The sequence below is a fragment of the Lichenostomus cassidix genome, chromosome 9, assembly GCF_008360975.1.
Source record: "Lichenostomus cassidix isolate B80296 chromosome 9, HeHo_3.0, whole genome shotgun sequence".
Classification (NCBI taxonomy): Eukaryota; Metazoa; Chordata; class Aves; order Passeriformes; family Meliphagidae; genus Lichenostomus; species Lichenostomus cassidix.
Window position 1 is genome coordinate 13218085 of NC_139490.1, and position 16018 is coordinate 13234102.

The 16018-nt window shown below is 40.5% G+C and overlaps 1 protein-coding gene across 1 annotated transcript; it reads left to right on the top strand.

The window, feature by feature from the left end:
• Window positions 1-374: 374 nt before the first annotated feature.
• Window positions 375-11590, top strand: LOC146433310 (phospholipid scramblase 1-like). Its single transcript, XM_085069494.1, has 9 exons — window positions 375-459; window positions 2928-2959; window positions 3752-3844; window positions 5881-6038; window positions 7059-7101; window positions 8169-8389; window positions 9154-9315; window positions 10334-10495; window positions 11143-11590. Exons 2-9 carry the CDS (start codon window positions 2953-2955, stop codon window positions 11200-11202), a joined length of 906 nt encoding a protein of 301 aa, XP_084925620.1. The 5' UTR covers window positions 375-459; window positions 2928-2952; the 3' UTR covers window positions 11203-11590.
• The last annotated feature ends 4428 nt before the right edge of the window (window positions 11591-16018 follow it).

Consider the following 16018-nt stretch of genomic DNA (forward strand, 5'->3'; position numbering starts at 1 on the left):
TCAGCACTGTATGTTCTTGTTCCTGTAGATAAAATGTCCACATAAATGTATTTTCCCCCCTGAGGTCCTGCCTTATAAGCAAGGTAAAATTGTTCCAAATACATTTGTTTTCCTTTCAGGCTGGGCATAGAACTTGGCATTATCACCTGCATATCACCTGATGTCCTGTAACTAAAAGGTAGAAAGTAAGTCAATTCATTAATTAAAAAAGGACTGAACTGGCATTGATGTTGATAGAAACGGGAAAAGTACACGTCACGACGAGCAAAGCTTGGGAAATGTCGGTGTTTCTCGGCAGGGCTTGCAGCAACAATTTCCTGCCCGGAGCCCAGCCCTGCCGCCGCTCCCCACCCCGCAGCGCTGGGTGTTCCCGAACCGCACGGCAGGGCAAAGCGTGACAGCGGGACCGAGGGACAGCGGGACAGCGGGACAGCGGAGCGGAGCCGCGGCTTGGGAACGGTACCTTCGGGTGGGGATTCAGCTTCCGTACCGACCAGGATTCCTGCCAGGCCATCCTTCCAGGCATCCCTGGGCTTTCCTGACAGGGATGCGCAGTGATCAGCTGGGCTGTGACAGGGTCTGACGAGGAGAAACCCCGCGGTTTCCGGCTGGGAATTGCGCGTCGAGTTGGAATATATCTTTTGAGAGAAATAACTCGCTTGCAAAGGCTGGGTTAAGGGGAGCTGCTGTTTCCTGGGCTGTCCTGGCAGAGCCCTGCTCGAGGAGGAATGCAGCAGCAGCTGGGCTCTGGCAGCCGCAGGGCTGTGCCCAGCAGAGGACAGCCGCATTGGCCATGCTGTGCCCTCGTCTCAGCAGAGCTCCATACCTGGGTGTGACCTGTCCGTGCGGCTGCCAGGTGCTGGCATTCCCAGGCCTCAGGAGAAAAGTCAGTGTAAGGGGAGAGGGTACCCTACTGCATCGAAACAACGACAACAACAAATTAATTCGTTCTCTGAATACTATTTTGTTAACTTTAGACAAAAATAGCCTGTTTAATTAGATGAATGGGGTGCTTTTTAAGCATACTGTTTCTCCAGCAGGCAAGGGTAAAATCCAGTATCTGAATAGTCTAATATAATGCAACGACAAAAAGAAATGCCACAAAGGGTGCAGTAAGTCTTGCCTCCTGGCTATTTGGCTTCCTAAGTCTGGTTTTTGAATATTAAAACTTCTTGGAAAGGGCCTGACTTGGTATTCATATGGCTGTAAGCATGTTTGTGCTTGGGAGCTAAAATTAAATCTTGGCAGCATTTCAGTGAGCAGGATAACGAAACTATTTGTCATGCTGGGTAAGAAATGAAACTACTTTTCACTCTAGTATTCTGTTTTTCTGATAAAAAGCAGAAGCACTATAGTTAACGTGAATATGACATGCCTGAAATTACTTGCAGCATATCTAGTGCCATGTGTCAGGGTAAGGGACATGTATGTGTGTAATGTAGTTCTGAAAATGAGAAATTGACTGAAAAGAGACATGGACATTCATAAAAAAAGAACTATCTAGGGATGAAATAAGGGCTGAGCTTTGTAAGTTCTTTATTGCTTTTCTACTATGGAGCATATGGACATCTTTTAAATCCTAGATTGTACAGTGGCATATATGTGTGGTTGTAGGGACAATGAAAGACTCTGGACTACTATCAAAGCCTTTCTGTTAAATAAGTCATATGAGTTTGTCTCTACTCTCCCTTTACCAAAGGGTTTAGTTGTAATTTTCAGTATTTCATTGAAGTTCACATAGCTGGAACATCTCATAGTATAAACTGATCTTTTGATGGTTCGAATAACATTTTTTATTCTTCCTTTATTTGTGATATTCCTATAAACTGGCGATTTTGTCAGCCTATCTAATATGATCATATATTAAACTTGTCATGCTTATATTTTAATCTGTGAAAAAAAGTTTTAAATTCTATAGTTTGGATGTGCTCTGTCAGATTTTTACAGCAGATGTATCATTTTAAATTATTCCCTATTACTTTTTTTGGATCTGCATTCTGGTGGGGGCCAGATTCCAATCTATCCTATGACAAGAATCCAACTAAATAAAGTATGTGGAAAAGGATGGTGGTTTTGTTAGTAAAGTTAAAAAATATATTAAAAAAATGAATGTTTGAAGAGGAATTTGTTCAACAAAGAGGATGTTATGTAGGATTTGGAGAGCTAATTCCATGAAAGCCCAGAAGCATTAGACATGATCCTGTGAGATCTGCTTTTACTCAGGGGGTGAAAACCAGGAAGGAGCTGCTTTCAGTTTCACTTCCATTTCCAGCTTTGAATGACCACTGTCACTGAACTGAAGTAGTTAGACAAAATATATTGCTAGTTTAATTTGAACTGGATTATTTTTAAAGAATAACTAGGTTTATTATTTATTTTAAATTTTTCAATCCTGTTAAAAAGGAGTGCCTATACCATTCCTTTTTCCACTTCCACTTTTGGATCTCCTGACTGTTTTGGATCTCTGTCTATAAATAGCAGGTGCAGCTGTTGTGTTGCTTCTCTCATTACCCCTGAGAAAGAAATATCTCTCAAAGTTTATGCTGGTATCAGTAAGTGGGTTTTTTTGGTTTGTTTTTTTTAATCCCTGTGTTGTTTGGGTTTTTCTTTTTTAAGTCCTTTTGGCAACCACGCTTTGTTTTCCTGTGAAGGCAAAAACTGGATACACAGTGCTTTCCTCTGAGCTGAGGATGATTTCAGGATGCTCAAAGCATGAATGCAGGCATAGAAAATTCAGACTTGTTTGGTGGTGGAGCATAGCCTACAAGGAATATTTAAAATTATTTTACCTTGTATTTGTAATTTAGCTTTTCTATATGGTTTAGACAGGGAAATATTTTTTATCAATAATAAACAGAGAAGACAGAATAAATCTTGCATGAGATTGTGTATTTACAAAATCATGAGAGAAAAATGTTCTTTTGCAGAACAACTATAAGCAGATCCACGACAATGCAAGGTGAGTAAAATATAAACAAAATGTCAACTTTTGCTAACATCAAAACCAGCATGTTCAAGCAGTATTAGCTTAACTATTAGTGTAATTATATGAAATATGTATGAAAGTTTTAAGTTGAAATTATTTACATTTTGAAATGGAATATTTTACAAAACACAGAGCTTACATTTTCAGATCTTGATTTCTGCAGTTAAATAAAAATAATTAATAGGTTCGTAATCTTGAAATTCAAGTTATTTCTTACAAACTGAAGCTGGTAAATGTTTCTAAATCCATAACCATCTCCATCTGCTGGTGAGGCATTAGTAGAGTCTAAAATTGAAGAAGCTGGGAGAAAAGGGAAGGCTTTTTGAAAGGAATGGCTCATTGCCATGTTCTGTACTGGAGGGCAGCCTGTCTGTTCCTGGCAATGCTTAGAATTCAAGGCTCTTTCTAAATATCAATGAACAAAGACATCTTTGGTCCAGACAGAGTGAATTGACCCTGCTTGAGCAGGGCTTGGACTGAATGATCTCAGGAGTTCCCTGAGATTCTGTGATTCTGTGACATCTTCATGACATCAAGTGCAGTACCTGCCTTTTTTCTGTACTTTAAGGCCCAGAACTGCTTTAACTGATGTTTAATCCATGCATTGTTCATAAATATGATCTAGATACATAGTTTTTGCTATACAGAAAATAGCTGCCTAGTTTTGTTCTGTGTGTACTTTGGAAAAGGAAGCAGTGCTGAGGATCTTTCACCCAAGTTGGGAGGAAATAATCGATACTCAGTGTCTATATTCCATTCTTCCAGGACCTCCCCCTGCCAAAGCACCTATGTCTCACCCTGCCACAGCACCTGGAGTCCCCTATGGCCCCCCTCAGCCTGGCCCTGGGCCTTACCAAGGTGGGTTGCTTGGTTACAGATCTGTGACACCTTTAGGAAATAAGCACAGGAATGTGGGGTTGTACAAGGATGATCATCTCTGATTAACTTTTCTGTTGTTAATTCTATCGAGTTTCTTTTCATTTCTGTTTTGATGAAAAATAATTTCTTTCCTTTTTCATGCTACATGCTAGTATGTGCTGAGCAGTACCAATAGTGCTGGGGTTTAGAAGTTCAGGTGTTCCTCAGTGGTCATTGTGGGGACTTTGCTAGGGCGGTGTTACTGATTGCAATTAATGTGTGGCAAGTTCTTACTGATAATCAGAGTTTTAAATTAACATGTTATTCCAGTATGTCACTTTATTTTTCTCTAGAAATCCAGAACTGAAGAAAGAATTGTTTTCCTCTTGCAGTTCTGCATGCATTCTGTTCCTGTTTCCTACTCTGTTGCTGTCCTTTGTAGATGCTTATACCTTAAACTTTCCCTCACTTGCTTTCTCCTCTTCGGTCTCATTTTCCGCTCCACTTCAAAATGCAACACTCTTGAGCAGCTTCTCTCATTCTGGTGATGATTGTTTTCTAAAGAATCAAATCACAGTGTGCAATATTTAAAAATCAGGCTCAAAGCATAATTTATAGAGAAAGAGCAAAATGTTTCGCCTAAGTTACTATGCTGTTGATGAGTTAAAGCTTGTGCACCTTGGGACAAGGCACTCTGAGGTTTGCAAAGGTTTGGAAACTTGCAAACTTGTAAGTGTGCAATGAGCACTCACTGCTCGTGCCATGGAGGTGGCAGGAGCATTGTTATTTTGAATAATTGCATGTGCACACACTTGCACACAATACAGTAGGTATGTTGTGTGCAAAGCCTGTGCTCAGACATAAAAGTGATTTTGAATTCCCAAAGGGTCCATTCTACCTTGGGGTGGGTGGTGTGGCCACTTAGGAGTTTTAAGCCACAGCTGTTTGAATCACCTGAAGTACAGGCCTGCTATGGCCACAGCCTGATCTTTCACATGCAATAGTCCATGTGTTGTGATGTAATCTGAAATTTGGTGCTGAGCTGGTGTGGGTTAAAGGTCTACAAGTCAGTATCTCAAACTATTTGCATAGCTCTACAAAAATACCCTTTGTGTCTTCTGCATTGTGCTCGCTTCTGAGTAAAATAAAAAAAAGTCCCCTCTGTAAGATTGAAATCCTGTCTGCCCACCAGAAAGGTATTAATTGAGGTGATAAATACAGTTCCTGTTTTCTAACTTTCAATCAACATCAGCAGCTTCAGTAGCAAAGGTGGTGTTATTGGAAGGAAGGAAGGCAGAGTTCTGTGCCCGCAGGATGAGGTGTGGCCTGTGACACCAAGGCAGTGCTGCCGCTGCCACCTGCTGGGCTGCTGAGCACTTCAACCCTGCAGTGCTCCATGAGAGCTTGTGCGTTTCATCCAGAGCCAGCTGGAGACTTAACTTGATATTCACAAAACATGGAACTATTTCTTCCTTTGCTATACTCCTCCTCTGTGAAGGATTTGTGTGTTTTTTGGGGTTTAACAGATCATCCGTTAAACAAATGGGAAAGTGCAGTTTTAGGCACACTTACCCATTTTGAACACTGAAGATGAATTTTGCTAGAAAAGTTCACAAAAGTAGAAGGCATAATTTCAAAAAAACCTTGTCTTGAAACTCCCCATTTAAGCAACTGACAACTTGTAAATTCCAATGCTTTTCATGTAATTGAAAGTGTTCTTTTAAATAATCATCACTTTGTCATTTCTGGTTTTTTAATTGTCTGTCTCTATGTGAATGAAATTTCTTCTGTATGCAAGAATTTAGTTATTTCATTTGATTTTGTACAAAGTTCTGCATCAGAACCTCCCAAGGCAGTGTAATTTCCTTCATGAGAATTCTTGTATTCATAACTGAAATACATAAGGCATAAGGATCTCCATAGTTCAAAACAGTGAATAAATTAAACTTCTGAAGATTCATGGGGAAATTCTTTTCCAATATCTAACTTTCATAGCTTTCATAACTGTATCTCTCCTTCCATGCCAAATGTCACAGGCATGGGGAACTATGGATTCCAGCCACAACCCATGGGAGTCCCAGGAGGATTTGTCATTCCACCTGTCCAGAACCAGCCCACCATGGATGGGGCTATGTGGATGCCCATGCCTCCTGCTATTCCCAACTGCCCTCCAGGACTGGAATATCTCACACAGGTACTGCACCCTTCCTCCTTCCCCAGAAGGATGCTGGTCTGGGAAGCAGCCTGCATGTAGCCAAATAAAGCACCTGGCTGTGTTGGAGCTGAGTGGGTTGCTGCTTGTGGGCTACTAGGTGAAGCCTTTTGTAATGTCTGAATGCAGAGCTGCCTGTTGTGGCTGTAGCACTTGTTCATGGAGCACCTTCCTGTCAGGTAGGATGCTGAGGGATGAGGGGCACAGGGCTATCATACAGCCTGCCCATCTCTGAAGTTGCTGCTTGTGAGATGTAATGTCATTTGGCAAGGTGTGTAGAATAAATACCTATAATATGGGCAACTGTAGCACATTAGAGGCACTTAATTTTCTAGGTGATGCTTTCTTCACACCTCTTAATGTTGTTAGTAGAGGTGCCAGTCAGACTTCACAGCATAGAGAGTGCTAATAGCAAAATAAGAAATTTTTCCGCATTACTGAAAATGCCTTTGTACTGTAAAATAGAGTTTATCTCAACACTGGAAAGATTAACACAGACATATTTTTGCCAGTTTTGCAAATTGCTAAAAAAAAAAAAAAAACAAAAGAAAAGAATAAAGCACTGTTGAGGAGAGGCTGATTTTCCCCTGAATGTCCCTCAGAGCTGAGCAGTAGCTGAGCTTCTGCTCTAACATATCTCCATTCCCTCCTTTGTCTGTATGGAGGCTCTGGCACGTGATGTCAGAGCTCTGTCAGGCTCTGAGCCCTCAAAGGGGCACAGGCTCGTTAATCCTGCATGTTTGTGACCAGACCTGTTTGGGTTCAGCTCCTCCCATCAGCTCCAGTGCTCTGGAACACTCTTGTGCTGAACTGGCAGAGGACAGGACAAGGAGGGGAGTGAGCTCCTCCCATAGCTTCACTGGTAGATAATCTACCTCTAGACAGTGTATTGATCTGTACATTTTCATTCTAAAATGAAACAGCAGCAGTTCTTTAAACTACATTTTTCTTAGTTGCAACTTGTTAACTGTTTATTCCGTTTAATTTTTTAATCATGAACAGATTGACCAGGTATTAATTCATCAGAAGCTTGAACTTATTGAGGGTAAGTACAAAATATTTAAATGTAATAATCCTAAGAACAGTAAAGTTTAGATTTTCTTTGGCACTGTGCTTTTAAGGTGGTCACCACCTTTGTCTTTCTTGCCTCTATTACCTGTCTCACTTCTTTCAGATGTCATGGAAGAGAGGAAGGAGAAAATAAGAGGGAAGATTTTCAGCAGGTTCTATATCTCCAAAGATACACAGCAATGCAACTCAATAATCATGGTTGCTAGATACAGATGAAGTCACACCTTTCCAGTGTTAGTTGTTAACAACAATTTCTACTCTCCTCTCTTCCCTCCTTAAAGATCTTATTTTCTCTTCTGTCATATCCCACCAAATTCCATGGACTGGCATGTGCCTTTGATCTTATTGACAGACAGTCCTGCTGTTTTAGCAAACTGAATGGCTTTCCTTCTGCTCCCCTCATTCTGTTCTTTAAGAATATCCAAGTTGTAATATCAGTGTCATTCAGAGAAGAAATAAAATGGACCAAACATCCCACCTGACACCTAACGTTACTGCTGTATTACTCTTTCCAGTTCTTTCTAAAACTTAAAAGAGGGCTTTCATTTGATATAGAAATTAATTAAAATGTCTGTTCTGGCCCTTGTTGTTTTAGCTGTGTGCTGCTGTAAATCTTGATTGAGAGGTTTTTTGTGGCTTTCTCATTCTGAACATATTTGTGCCCTTTTTTGGCTTCACCTCCAAATCCACAACTGTAACTCTCCTCCATTGAATTATTCCTGGAGAAACTTCCCTGCTGTGTTATTGCTAATGGTAGTGTTTGCTCAGGTAGCAGGTGTCTGTCTCTGGTGAGGGGACTGGGGACTGATGGAAATCTCCGTGCTCTTTCTGCCCTTCCATGTTCGTGGTTGCTTCCTCTCTCTGAACTTCTCTGTTAGACTTCTCTGCTTGAGGGTCCTTTTCTATCATTTCCCTTTGGCAGTAGCTGCCTGTGAGAGTCTTTGAGTGAGGCCTGCCTTCCCAAAGGGAGCTGCAGAGTTAGCAGGGAGTGTCTGACCTCACACTGCTCAGGAATTTAGTAGACGGTTTCCTATTTTTCAGTTGTGGTTGGCTTCGAAACAAAAAACAAATATGAACTCAAGAATGCACTGGGGCAAAGGGTGTACTTCGCAGAAGAGGACACTGACTTCTGCACCAGGAATATGTTGGGGCCATCACGGCCCTTCACCATCCAGATTATTGACAACCTGGGCCACGAGGTGATAACACTGCAGAGACCTTTCCGATGTTCTTCCTGCTGTTGCCCCTGCTGTCTACAGGAGGTGAGTTGCTGCCTTTTTCTGCCTTCCATCACATGGAACAGAGACCTCCTGGGCAGTTTTCAGGTGGGGTTGTGTTGAATCAGGGGGTGAGGTGAAATGAGTCAGGTTTTTGTGCATGGGATCCTTGGTCTGGGAAGAAACAAGTGAGCTGCAACACTTGGACTCACAGGCCACTTCTGGTTGTGGTAATGAAAAATCTGATTGAAGAGCATGTCAGGGAACTTGTGGCTGGTGCTGAAATCTGCACTGGAGATAGACTTGTAATGGAAGAGTAAGGCTACAGCTTTTGTAAAATAACAGCTAGAATTTTCATTTTACAACTGTGACATTCAACACAGGAGATTGTGTGTTTTTTTAATATTGACATAATTCTGGAATGATGCAACTTCTGAAACTTTAAATCAGAGCTTCCTCATAGGTCCTCCTCAGGCATTGGTAGTAACTGCACCCTATAATGCTTTCCCTGAATACTCTTGGGATGCTTGCTTCCTTTCTTTCACTGGCCTTTGATCTTTATATTGTAGATACATAGTTTGTGTGCTCCACTGCCTGAGGAGTCTCTTACTATTTTCTTGAAGGCAAAAGTAGAATGAGAGCTCTGCAATCTGAATGCAGGCTTCTGACAACACTCACAGCAAAATGCTTTGTAAGGCCAGGTTGATGTGGTAAATAAGTTGTATTTCGTTTGTGTGCTGGTGTGGATTTGTCTAACAAGCCTATGGAAACAGGAACATTCACTGGGAGGTTTTCTCTTTCCTGTGCAGCTGGAAGTCCAGGCGCCTCCAGGAACAACAGTTGGTTATGTTGTCCAGAACTGGCATGCTTGCCTGCCAAAGTTTACCATTCAAGATGAGAAAAGAACAGATATACTGAAAATTATTGGCCCATGTGTTGTGTGCAGCTGTTGTGAGGACATTAATTTTGAGGTATGCAATGTAAAAGTTGTTTGCGTGTATCTGTTTCCAGATAGTAGTTTGATATTAGTTTGTTGCTGAGCTTACTGCCTTTCAACTGAATTGTGGTATATATTAAGTAATTACTACATCATCTTTTAATGCTGGTATAATCAAATGACCTCTCTAGATACCAAAATTACTTTAGATAGATGAGAGGAACTTCCAGGAATGATATGTTAAAAAGTCACTCATAAGTGATCACTGAGAATGATTCCCTGTGGCTGCCCACAAATCACTTAATTAAAATATTTAGCAGCAAAATCTTTCTGAATCTCTTATGTTGCGCTCTAAGAAAAATATACTCACCTGTATCAGGTATTTATTAAAATTACTTCCTACAACCACTTATTTAATCAGTTAGTAATCATTCAATGAACTAGCAGCTTAATTTAGACCTAAAATGTGGAGATGAATGACTGAAGAATTACTATCTTCATTTTAAAATAATATTGATTTATGCAACATTGTTTTTGTGGACATTGAGTACAAGATACACTAAGCTACAATTGAATGTTTAAAATGATGTTGCAAATAGTTACCACAGCATATTTGTATAATTTTATTTTGGGAACTAGTCCTTCAAATTATGCAGAAAACTGGATCTAACTTCAGAAAATATAATATTGCCAAAGCCTAATCTCTGCTTAATTTTCCCTTGAGCAGCTCCTGATACATAGCAGGAGAAAGTAATTCTCACTCTTGGCTAAAAGACACCACTGCCAGCAGAGCGTGTGCCTCTGGTTGCTGTCTCCCAGCACCATCAAGGAATTGAACTTCCCAGTCAGATTCAGAATCAAGTTCATGGCTCTAATATTTAAGACCAAGTTTCTGATAGTCTGATTGCCTTTTGGTACAAACGCTTGCACTCAATAACTGTATTAATTCAAATAACAGTCTGAATCTTTTAAATGGATCTATCCCAAAATGGATTTGGAATATTATGAACAACAGATTTGATGTTTTTTTTTAATTTTGCATTAAACTGTAGGTCAAGTCTTTGGATGAGACTTGTGCTGTTGGGAGGATTTCTAAGCAGTGGACTGGGTTTGTGAAGGAAGCATTTACAGATGCAGATAAATTTGGAATCTCCTTCCCAATGGACCTTGATGTGAAAATGAAAGCTGTCATGATTGGTGCCTGCTTCCTTATTGTAAGTCTGTCATTCACTAATACATGAATATAAACTAACTTCTTCATCTCCAGGTTCAAATTGTGATGGTAAAGGAGTCCATTTTGAGCTCCTTCAAGTGGGCAACATTTTGTGAACTTTTGTGTGTAAAACTGAGCGCAAAAGGCGAAAAAGAATTATTTTAGACAAAAAGCTTATTCTAGAGTAGATTAAATGCTAATTGTATTTAAGAAGAGTGTGTGTGATCTATGCTACCAAGTGCAGCATTAGCACATGTGAGCAGGCCAAGCTTTCAGGCACAGAAATGGGGCCTCCACATGTAAATTAAAGATTATCATTGTTGTGATGAACTCCTGTCTGAGGTAAAACGAGAGGGAATGAGTCAGGTTGAATAAACAGGGCAGAAATCCTGAGTAAAGGAAGCATAGCTTTGTCTAGTGGTAAATTAAGTTTCCATGTTGGTCTTTCACCATCTTTCTTCTCGTGTCCCATTCTGGGCTACCCAGGTGGTGAGGACATGGCAAATGTGCCCCCACCTTCTTCAACTTCCTCTGAAGTTTCTGAGAGGAAGGTTAACACCTTCCAATTCAGCTAGGAGTTCTCTGAACTAGGAACCACAATTAAGAATTATTTCTTCTGGTGTTTTTTTTTTTTTCTTATCCCCTTAGGACTTCATGTTTTTTGAGCATACTGGTAATAGGCATCAGCGAGCAGGAGTTTGGTCATGAAATGTAGATGTTCCATATACAAGGAAGAAGAACATGGATCTCCCAGCTTTCCAGTGAATTTCAAAGCTGCAATAAAATTTTGAGAAATGTACATATTGTAGTTACACTTCCATAAGCTAAATGCTTTATTGTCTTTTATTTTTTTTTATCTGAAATAATTTGTTGGAGTAAAGTAAGAACACTTTATCTGTACAGATCAATACTGTGATTTATAGAATTATGTAACAAACTTTTCTTTTTTGCCCAAGAACTCTGGAATTGTAAATTGACCAATTATAGTAGTTGTTTATAAGTACTATAGTAATACTATGACTCCTAAGAAAAAGGACTACTTCTTTATTCAATATTAATAAGAACCTAAGCCTAATAAAGAAGTACTGATGTTTTCCTGTGTCTTCTTCTTTGGTAGTTTTGCCTTGGTGTTCACATTCTGTTGTTTCCATCTTCCTATCAAATACATCAAATACATACATTCAGAGCAAAGTAATGCATGTGAACAAAACCACCTGACATCATGTAAAATTGTATTCCTCTGGTGTACTGGGTCTGTCTGAGCTGCAGTTCATTTCCCCACAGACAGAGCTGTGCTTTGCACTGGCAGCCAGAAAGGTGTTGGTAACTCAGCAGTGTTTTGGCTGCAGCTGAGCATTGCTGGCACAGCATCAGCACTGTCTCTCCAGCATTCCCACCTGTCCTGAGTGGAATGGGGGTGGGCAAGATCCTGGGAGGGGACACAACCAGGCCAGCTTGCACAAATCTCAGATATAAAAGGTAAGAAAAGGAGGAGGAAGGTGGGACATTCATTTTTTACAGTGCTTTTTACAGTTTCTTTAAAGCAAAGAAAAAGAGAAATGCCATTGCTGCTGTGTACCTGGATGCTCTTTGATGTTGGAAGAATTGTGAAAACTTGGACAACAGTCCAGACTGTTCTGAAAGTCTTTAAATATTATTCCTTGTTAGGTTAGCTTCTGCTGCTAAAGCTCCTTGTATATGGAACTGCTGGAGGTGCATTTTTGATTCATCAGCACTATTCTTAATAAACTAATATTATTATTTTAAAAATATTTTGTACTTTATTGACCAGCTATTAATGAGATAATCCATTAGAAATCCAGCAGTTTCTGGTTGCTTGAGTCAGGAATAGAAACTACAGGAATTGGAAACCAGATCTGTGCTCTAGGGAGTTATATAGCTAAGTCCATCATTATTATTTGTGCTGCAAGGGGTGACACTCAGCTTCAGTTCTGCCTGTACCTCTGATGTCCCTCGCTCAAGCACACTGGATGACTGCACTTCAGCTGTTACTCAAATATTCCATAAACGTTGTTTGGGAGATACATGAAAATGCCTATTTACTTCTTTCTCAGGCGCTGCATAAAATTTAATTTAAACCTTTGCCACACAGTACTGGGTTATCTTTATTGTCTGCAATTTACTGCTGAATTATTGGCTATTTTGTGAGATCTGCATAGGGCATGGGCAGAATACAATCTACATCAAAGTGAGCTCCTCTGGTCAGCACACAGCCTAGTTATTCCACCTGGAGCATCTCTCCAGCTTCTGCAGGTGGACAAAGGAGAAGCCCCAGGACACTGCCCACCTTCTGCAGAAACAGAAAGTGCGAGACAGGGCCATGTGTAAAGGAGATTGCTGTGTGGTGGTGTCCCTAGAAATGTAGAAGGTTTCTACGGAAAAAAGGTCATGTCATGATGGTCTGTCATTGTGTGCTGTACTGGGGCAGAGGGGTGGAAATCCCCTGCAGTGCCACAAACCCAGGTGGCACCTGGGAAGGAGCTGGTTTGCTCTTGGGAAGATCAGACACTTTCTGTAAGAGAGTGAAGACACAGCATCTGTGTGAGTTCTGAGATGCTTTCATTTTCTCATAAATTGCTGGATGCAGAAAAGGGTGCTTCTCTTCAGAGACCTTGCTGTGTGTATTAATTTTTTTTTGTGTCAATTTGGTTACTTGTTTTAGGATATGACAAACCTGGAAATTATCCAAAATGTGCATTTTCTAATTAAGTTGTGTAAGTGAAGGTGTTTGGAAAAACATCCCGAAATTTCCTTCTCCTGACCCTCCTCTTAGTTGTATTGATTTCTTTTCAATTAGAGTGGTATTTTCCATGTTAGAATCATTAATACTAATTTAATTCAAAGATCATAATAAGTTTTTAAATGTGCTTTTTTCTTGTCTTTCTTGAAAATTACTTCCTTAAGGGGCAAAAGCCAATTCAGCTCCTTAAGAACTCAACTCCATCCAGCAAATGAGGTTACCAGAGACCTCTGTGTGAGAAGCTGGTGGAGGAGCTGGGCCCATTTCTGGTGCTGGGCACCACAGGATCAGATGAGGGGCCAAAGTCAGGAGCATCAGAAGATAAATCAGTAGAAAGTAATGTTTGGAATGTCCAGATCATAAACACCACACCTAGAAAATGGAGTCAAGAATCTTCAATTAATGTTTTTCTTCAGATAAACATGCGTAAACCTAAAAGACTGAATTACTTGGAGCATGACCATTTTCTTATTTCTCTTGAAACAATTAAAACTTCTTAATGTTTTAGGCATTTCCCTGCTGATTAAATTTGCCTAATGGAGAAAATAAAAAGGTACTGACCATTTTAACCCACTGTTCTAACAGAAAAGAACTGACTGTGAGTTACACCATCAGTGGTCCTAGATGGAAAGGAAAAGAACTAAAACATTATTTGATATGGGAAAGACTGATAAATTTGTACTTTATGAATTGTGGCATCTTTTCTTCTTCCACTGCAGGTGAATAGGGTTTTTCCTACTGATAAATGCCTGAAAGGAAATGATCTGCTGCTATCTTTGTTCTCTTTGATATGACAATGATATTCTCATCTATGTCAAAAATACAACCTTATCTATGGCAATACAATCTAAATTTCAGTGTAAAAGTTTAAATCAAGCTAAATATAACTATGCTATATTCCTGTAAAAAAGAAGGATGATATCAAATGCTACCACGTATTTCTAATTTCCCAACCATAAAATTCTATTCCTATTTCTTAAGAGATGTTTAAAACCTATTTCTTGGTCTCTGCTATTAATTTTCTTAGTGGACTCAGTGTAGATGTGTGGGAAAATGCTAGTCAGCTTTAGATTAGATTCTTCTGTACCTGAGGAAACAAGCAAAAAAAAAATCCCCAAATCCCTGTCATATCTGGTGTTTAGGTGAAATTCAGTGCAGGGCAATATTAGTTAATATTATATTATATTGGAATAATAGTTTGGGGTTTTTTTAGTTTGGTTTTGTTAGTGGAAAGCTCAATACTGAAATGGAGTCCTTATTTTGGGAGGTCAAAGACAAAGACTACAGAGCATGTAAAGCTACAAAGTGACCTGCACTTAATAATTCCTGTTTTCTTTATTAAGGATTGAAATTGGATTCCCAGCCTTGGGTTTCATGCAGGCACCAATTGCTGTGATCAGATTTGTGTGGTTTACATGAAATACAGTTTCCTATGTCGAGGCATAGGTGGGCACCAGCAGCTCCAGTCTGACGTACGTGAAGGTGCAGAAAAGGATGCAGAAGATCAGTTCCCTGGAGCTGTAAATCAGGGCAGGAGCCAACTGGCTCCAAGTCCTTTGTTTCCCAAACAATTCAGTACTGTATGTTCTTGTTCCTGTAGATAAAATGTCCACATAAATGTATCTTTCCCCCTGAGGTCCTGCCTTACAAGCCTTTACAAGGTAAAATTGTTCCAAATATATTTGTTCTCCTTTCAGGCTGGACATAGAACTTGGTGTTATCACCTGCATATAACCTGATGTACTGTGACTAAAAGGTAAAAATAATTAATTATTTAATTTTAAAAGGACTGAATTTGCATTGATGCTAATAGAAATGGGAAAAGGTAACATCGCAAAGCATGGGAAATGTCGTTGTTTCTTGTCAGGATTGGCAGTTTCCTGCCCTGAGCCTGGCCCTGCTCTTGCTCCCTGCCTTGCAGTGCTGCATATTTCCAAATGGGACAGGCATGGGCACAGCAGGACAGCTGGGTCAGTCGGGACAGTGGAGCAGAGCCTTGGCTTGGGAACAGTGCATTTGTCCAGGGCTATAGGTGTCCTTACCTACCAGGATTCCTGCCCGGCCGTCCTTCCAGGCATCCCTGGCTTTCCTCATAGGGATGTGAAATCAGTGTGACAGGGTCTGACGGGGAGAAGCCCCATATTTTCCAGGTGGGGAGTGCGTTGAGTTGGAATATATCTCTTGAGAGAAATAACTCGCTTGCAAAGGCTGGGTTAAGGGGAGCTGCTGTTTCCTGGGCTGTCCTGGCAGAGCCCTGCTCGAGGAGGAATGCAGCAGCAGCTGGGCTCTGGCAGCCGCAGGGCTGTGCCCAGCAGAGGACAGCCGCATTGGCCATGCTGTGCCCTCGTCTCAGCAGAGCTCCATACCTGGGTGTGACCTGTCCGTGCGGCTGCCAGGTGCTGGCACGCCCAGGCCTCAGGAGAAAAGTCAGTGTAAGGGGAGAAGGTACCCTACTGCATCGGAACAACAACAACAAATTAATTCATTCTCTGAATACCATTTTGTTAACTTTAGAGAAAAATAGCTGGTTTAATTAGACCAACTGGATGATTTTTATGCATGCTATTTCTCCAGCAGTCAAGGGTAAAATCGAGTTTCTGAATAGTCTAATATAACGCAACAACTAAAAGAAATGCCACAAACAATGAATTAATGCATTCCTCCTGTCTATTTGGCTTCCCATTTTTTGAATATTAAAACTTCTTGGAAAGGACCTGGTTTGGTATCCGTATTGCACTAAGCATATTTGTGCTTGGGAGTTTA

Coding starts and splice junctions, on each gene's coding strand:
- LOC146433310 (XM_085069494.1), top strand. Junction 7,102..8,168: donor GAAGCTTGAACTTATTGAGG/GTAAGTACAAAA, acceptor CCTATTTTTCAG/TTGTGGTTGGCTTCGAAACA. Junction 9,316..10,333: donor GTGAGGACATTAATTTTGAG/GTATGCAATGTA, acceptor ATTAAACTGTAG/GTCAAGTCTTTGGATGAGAC.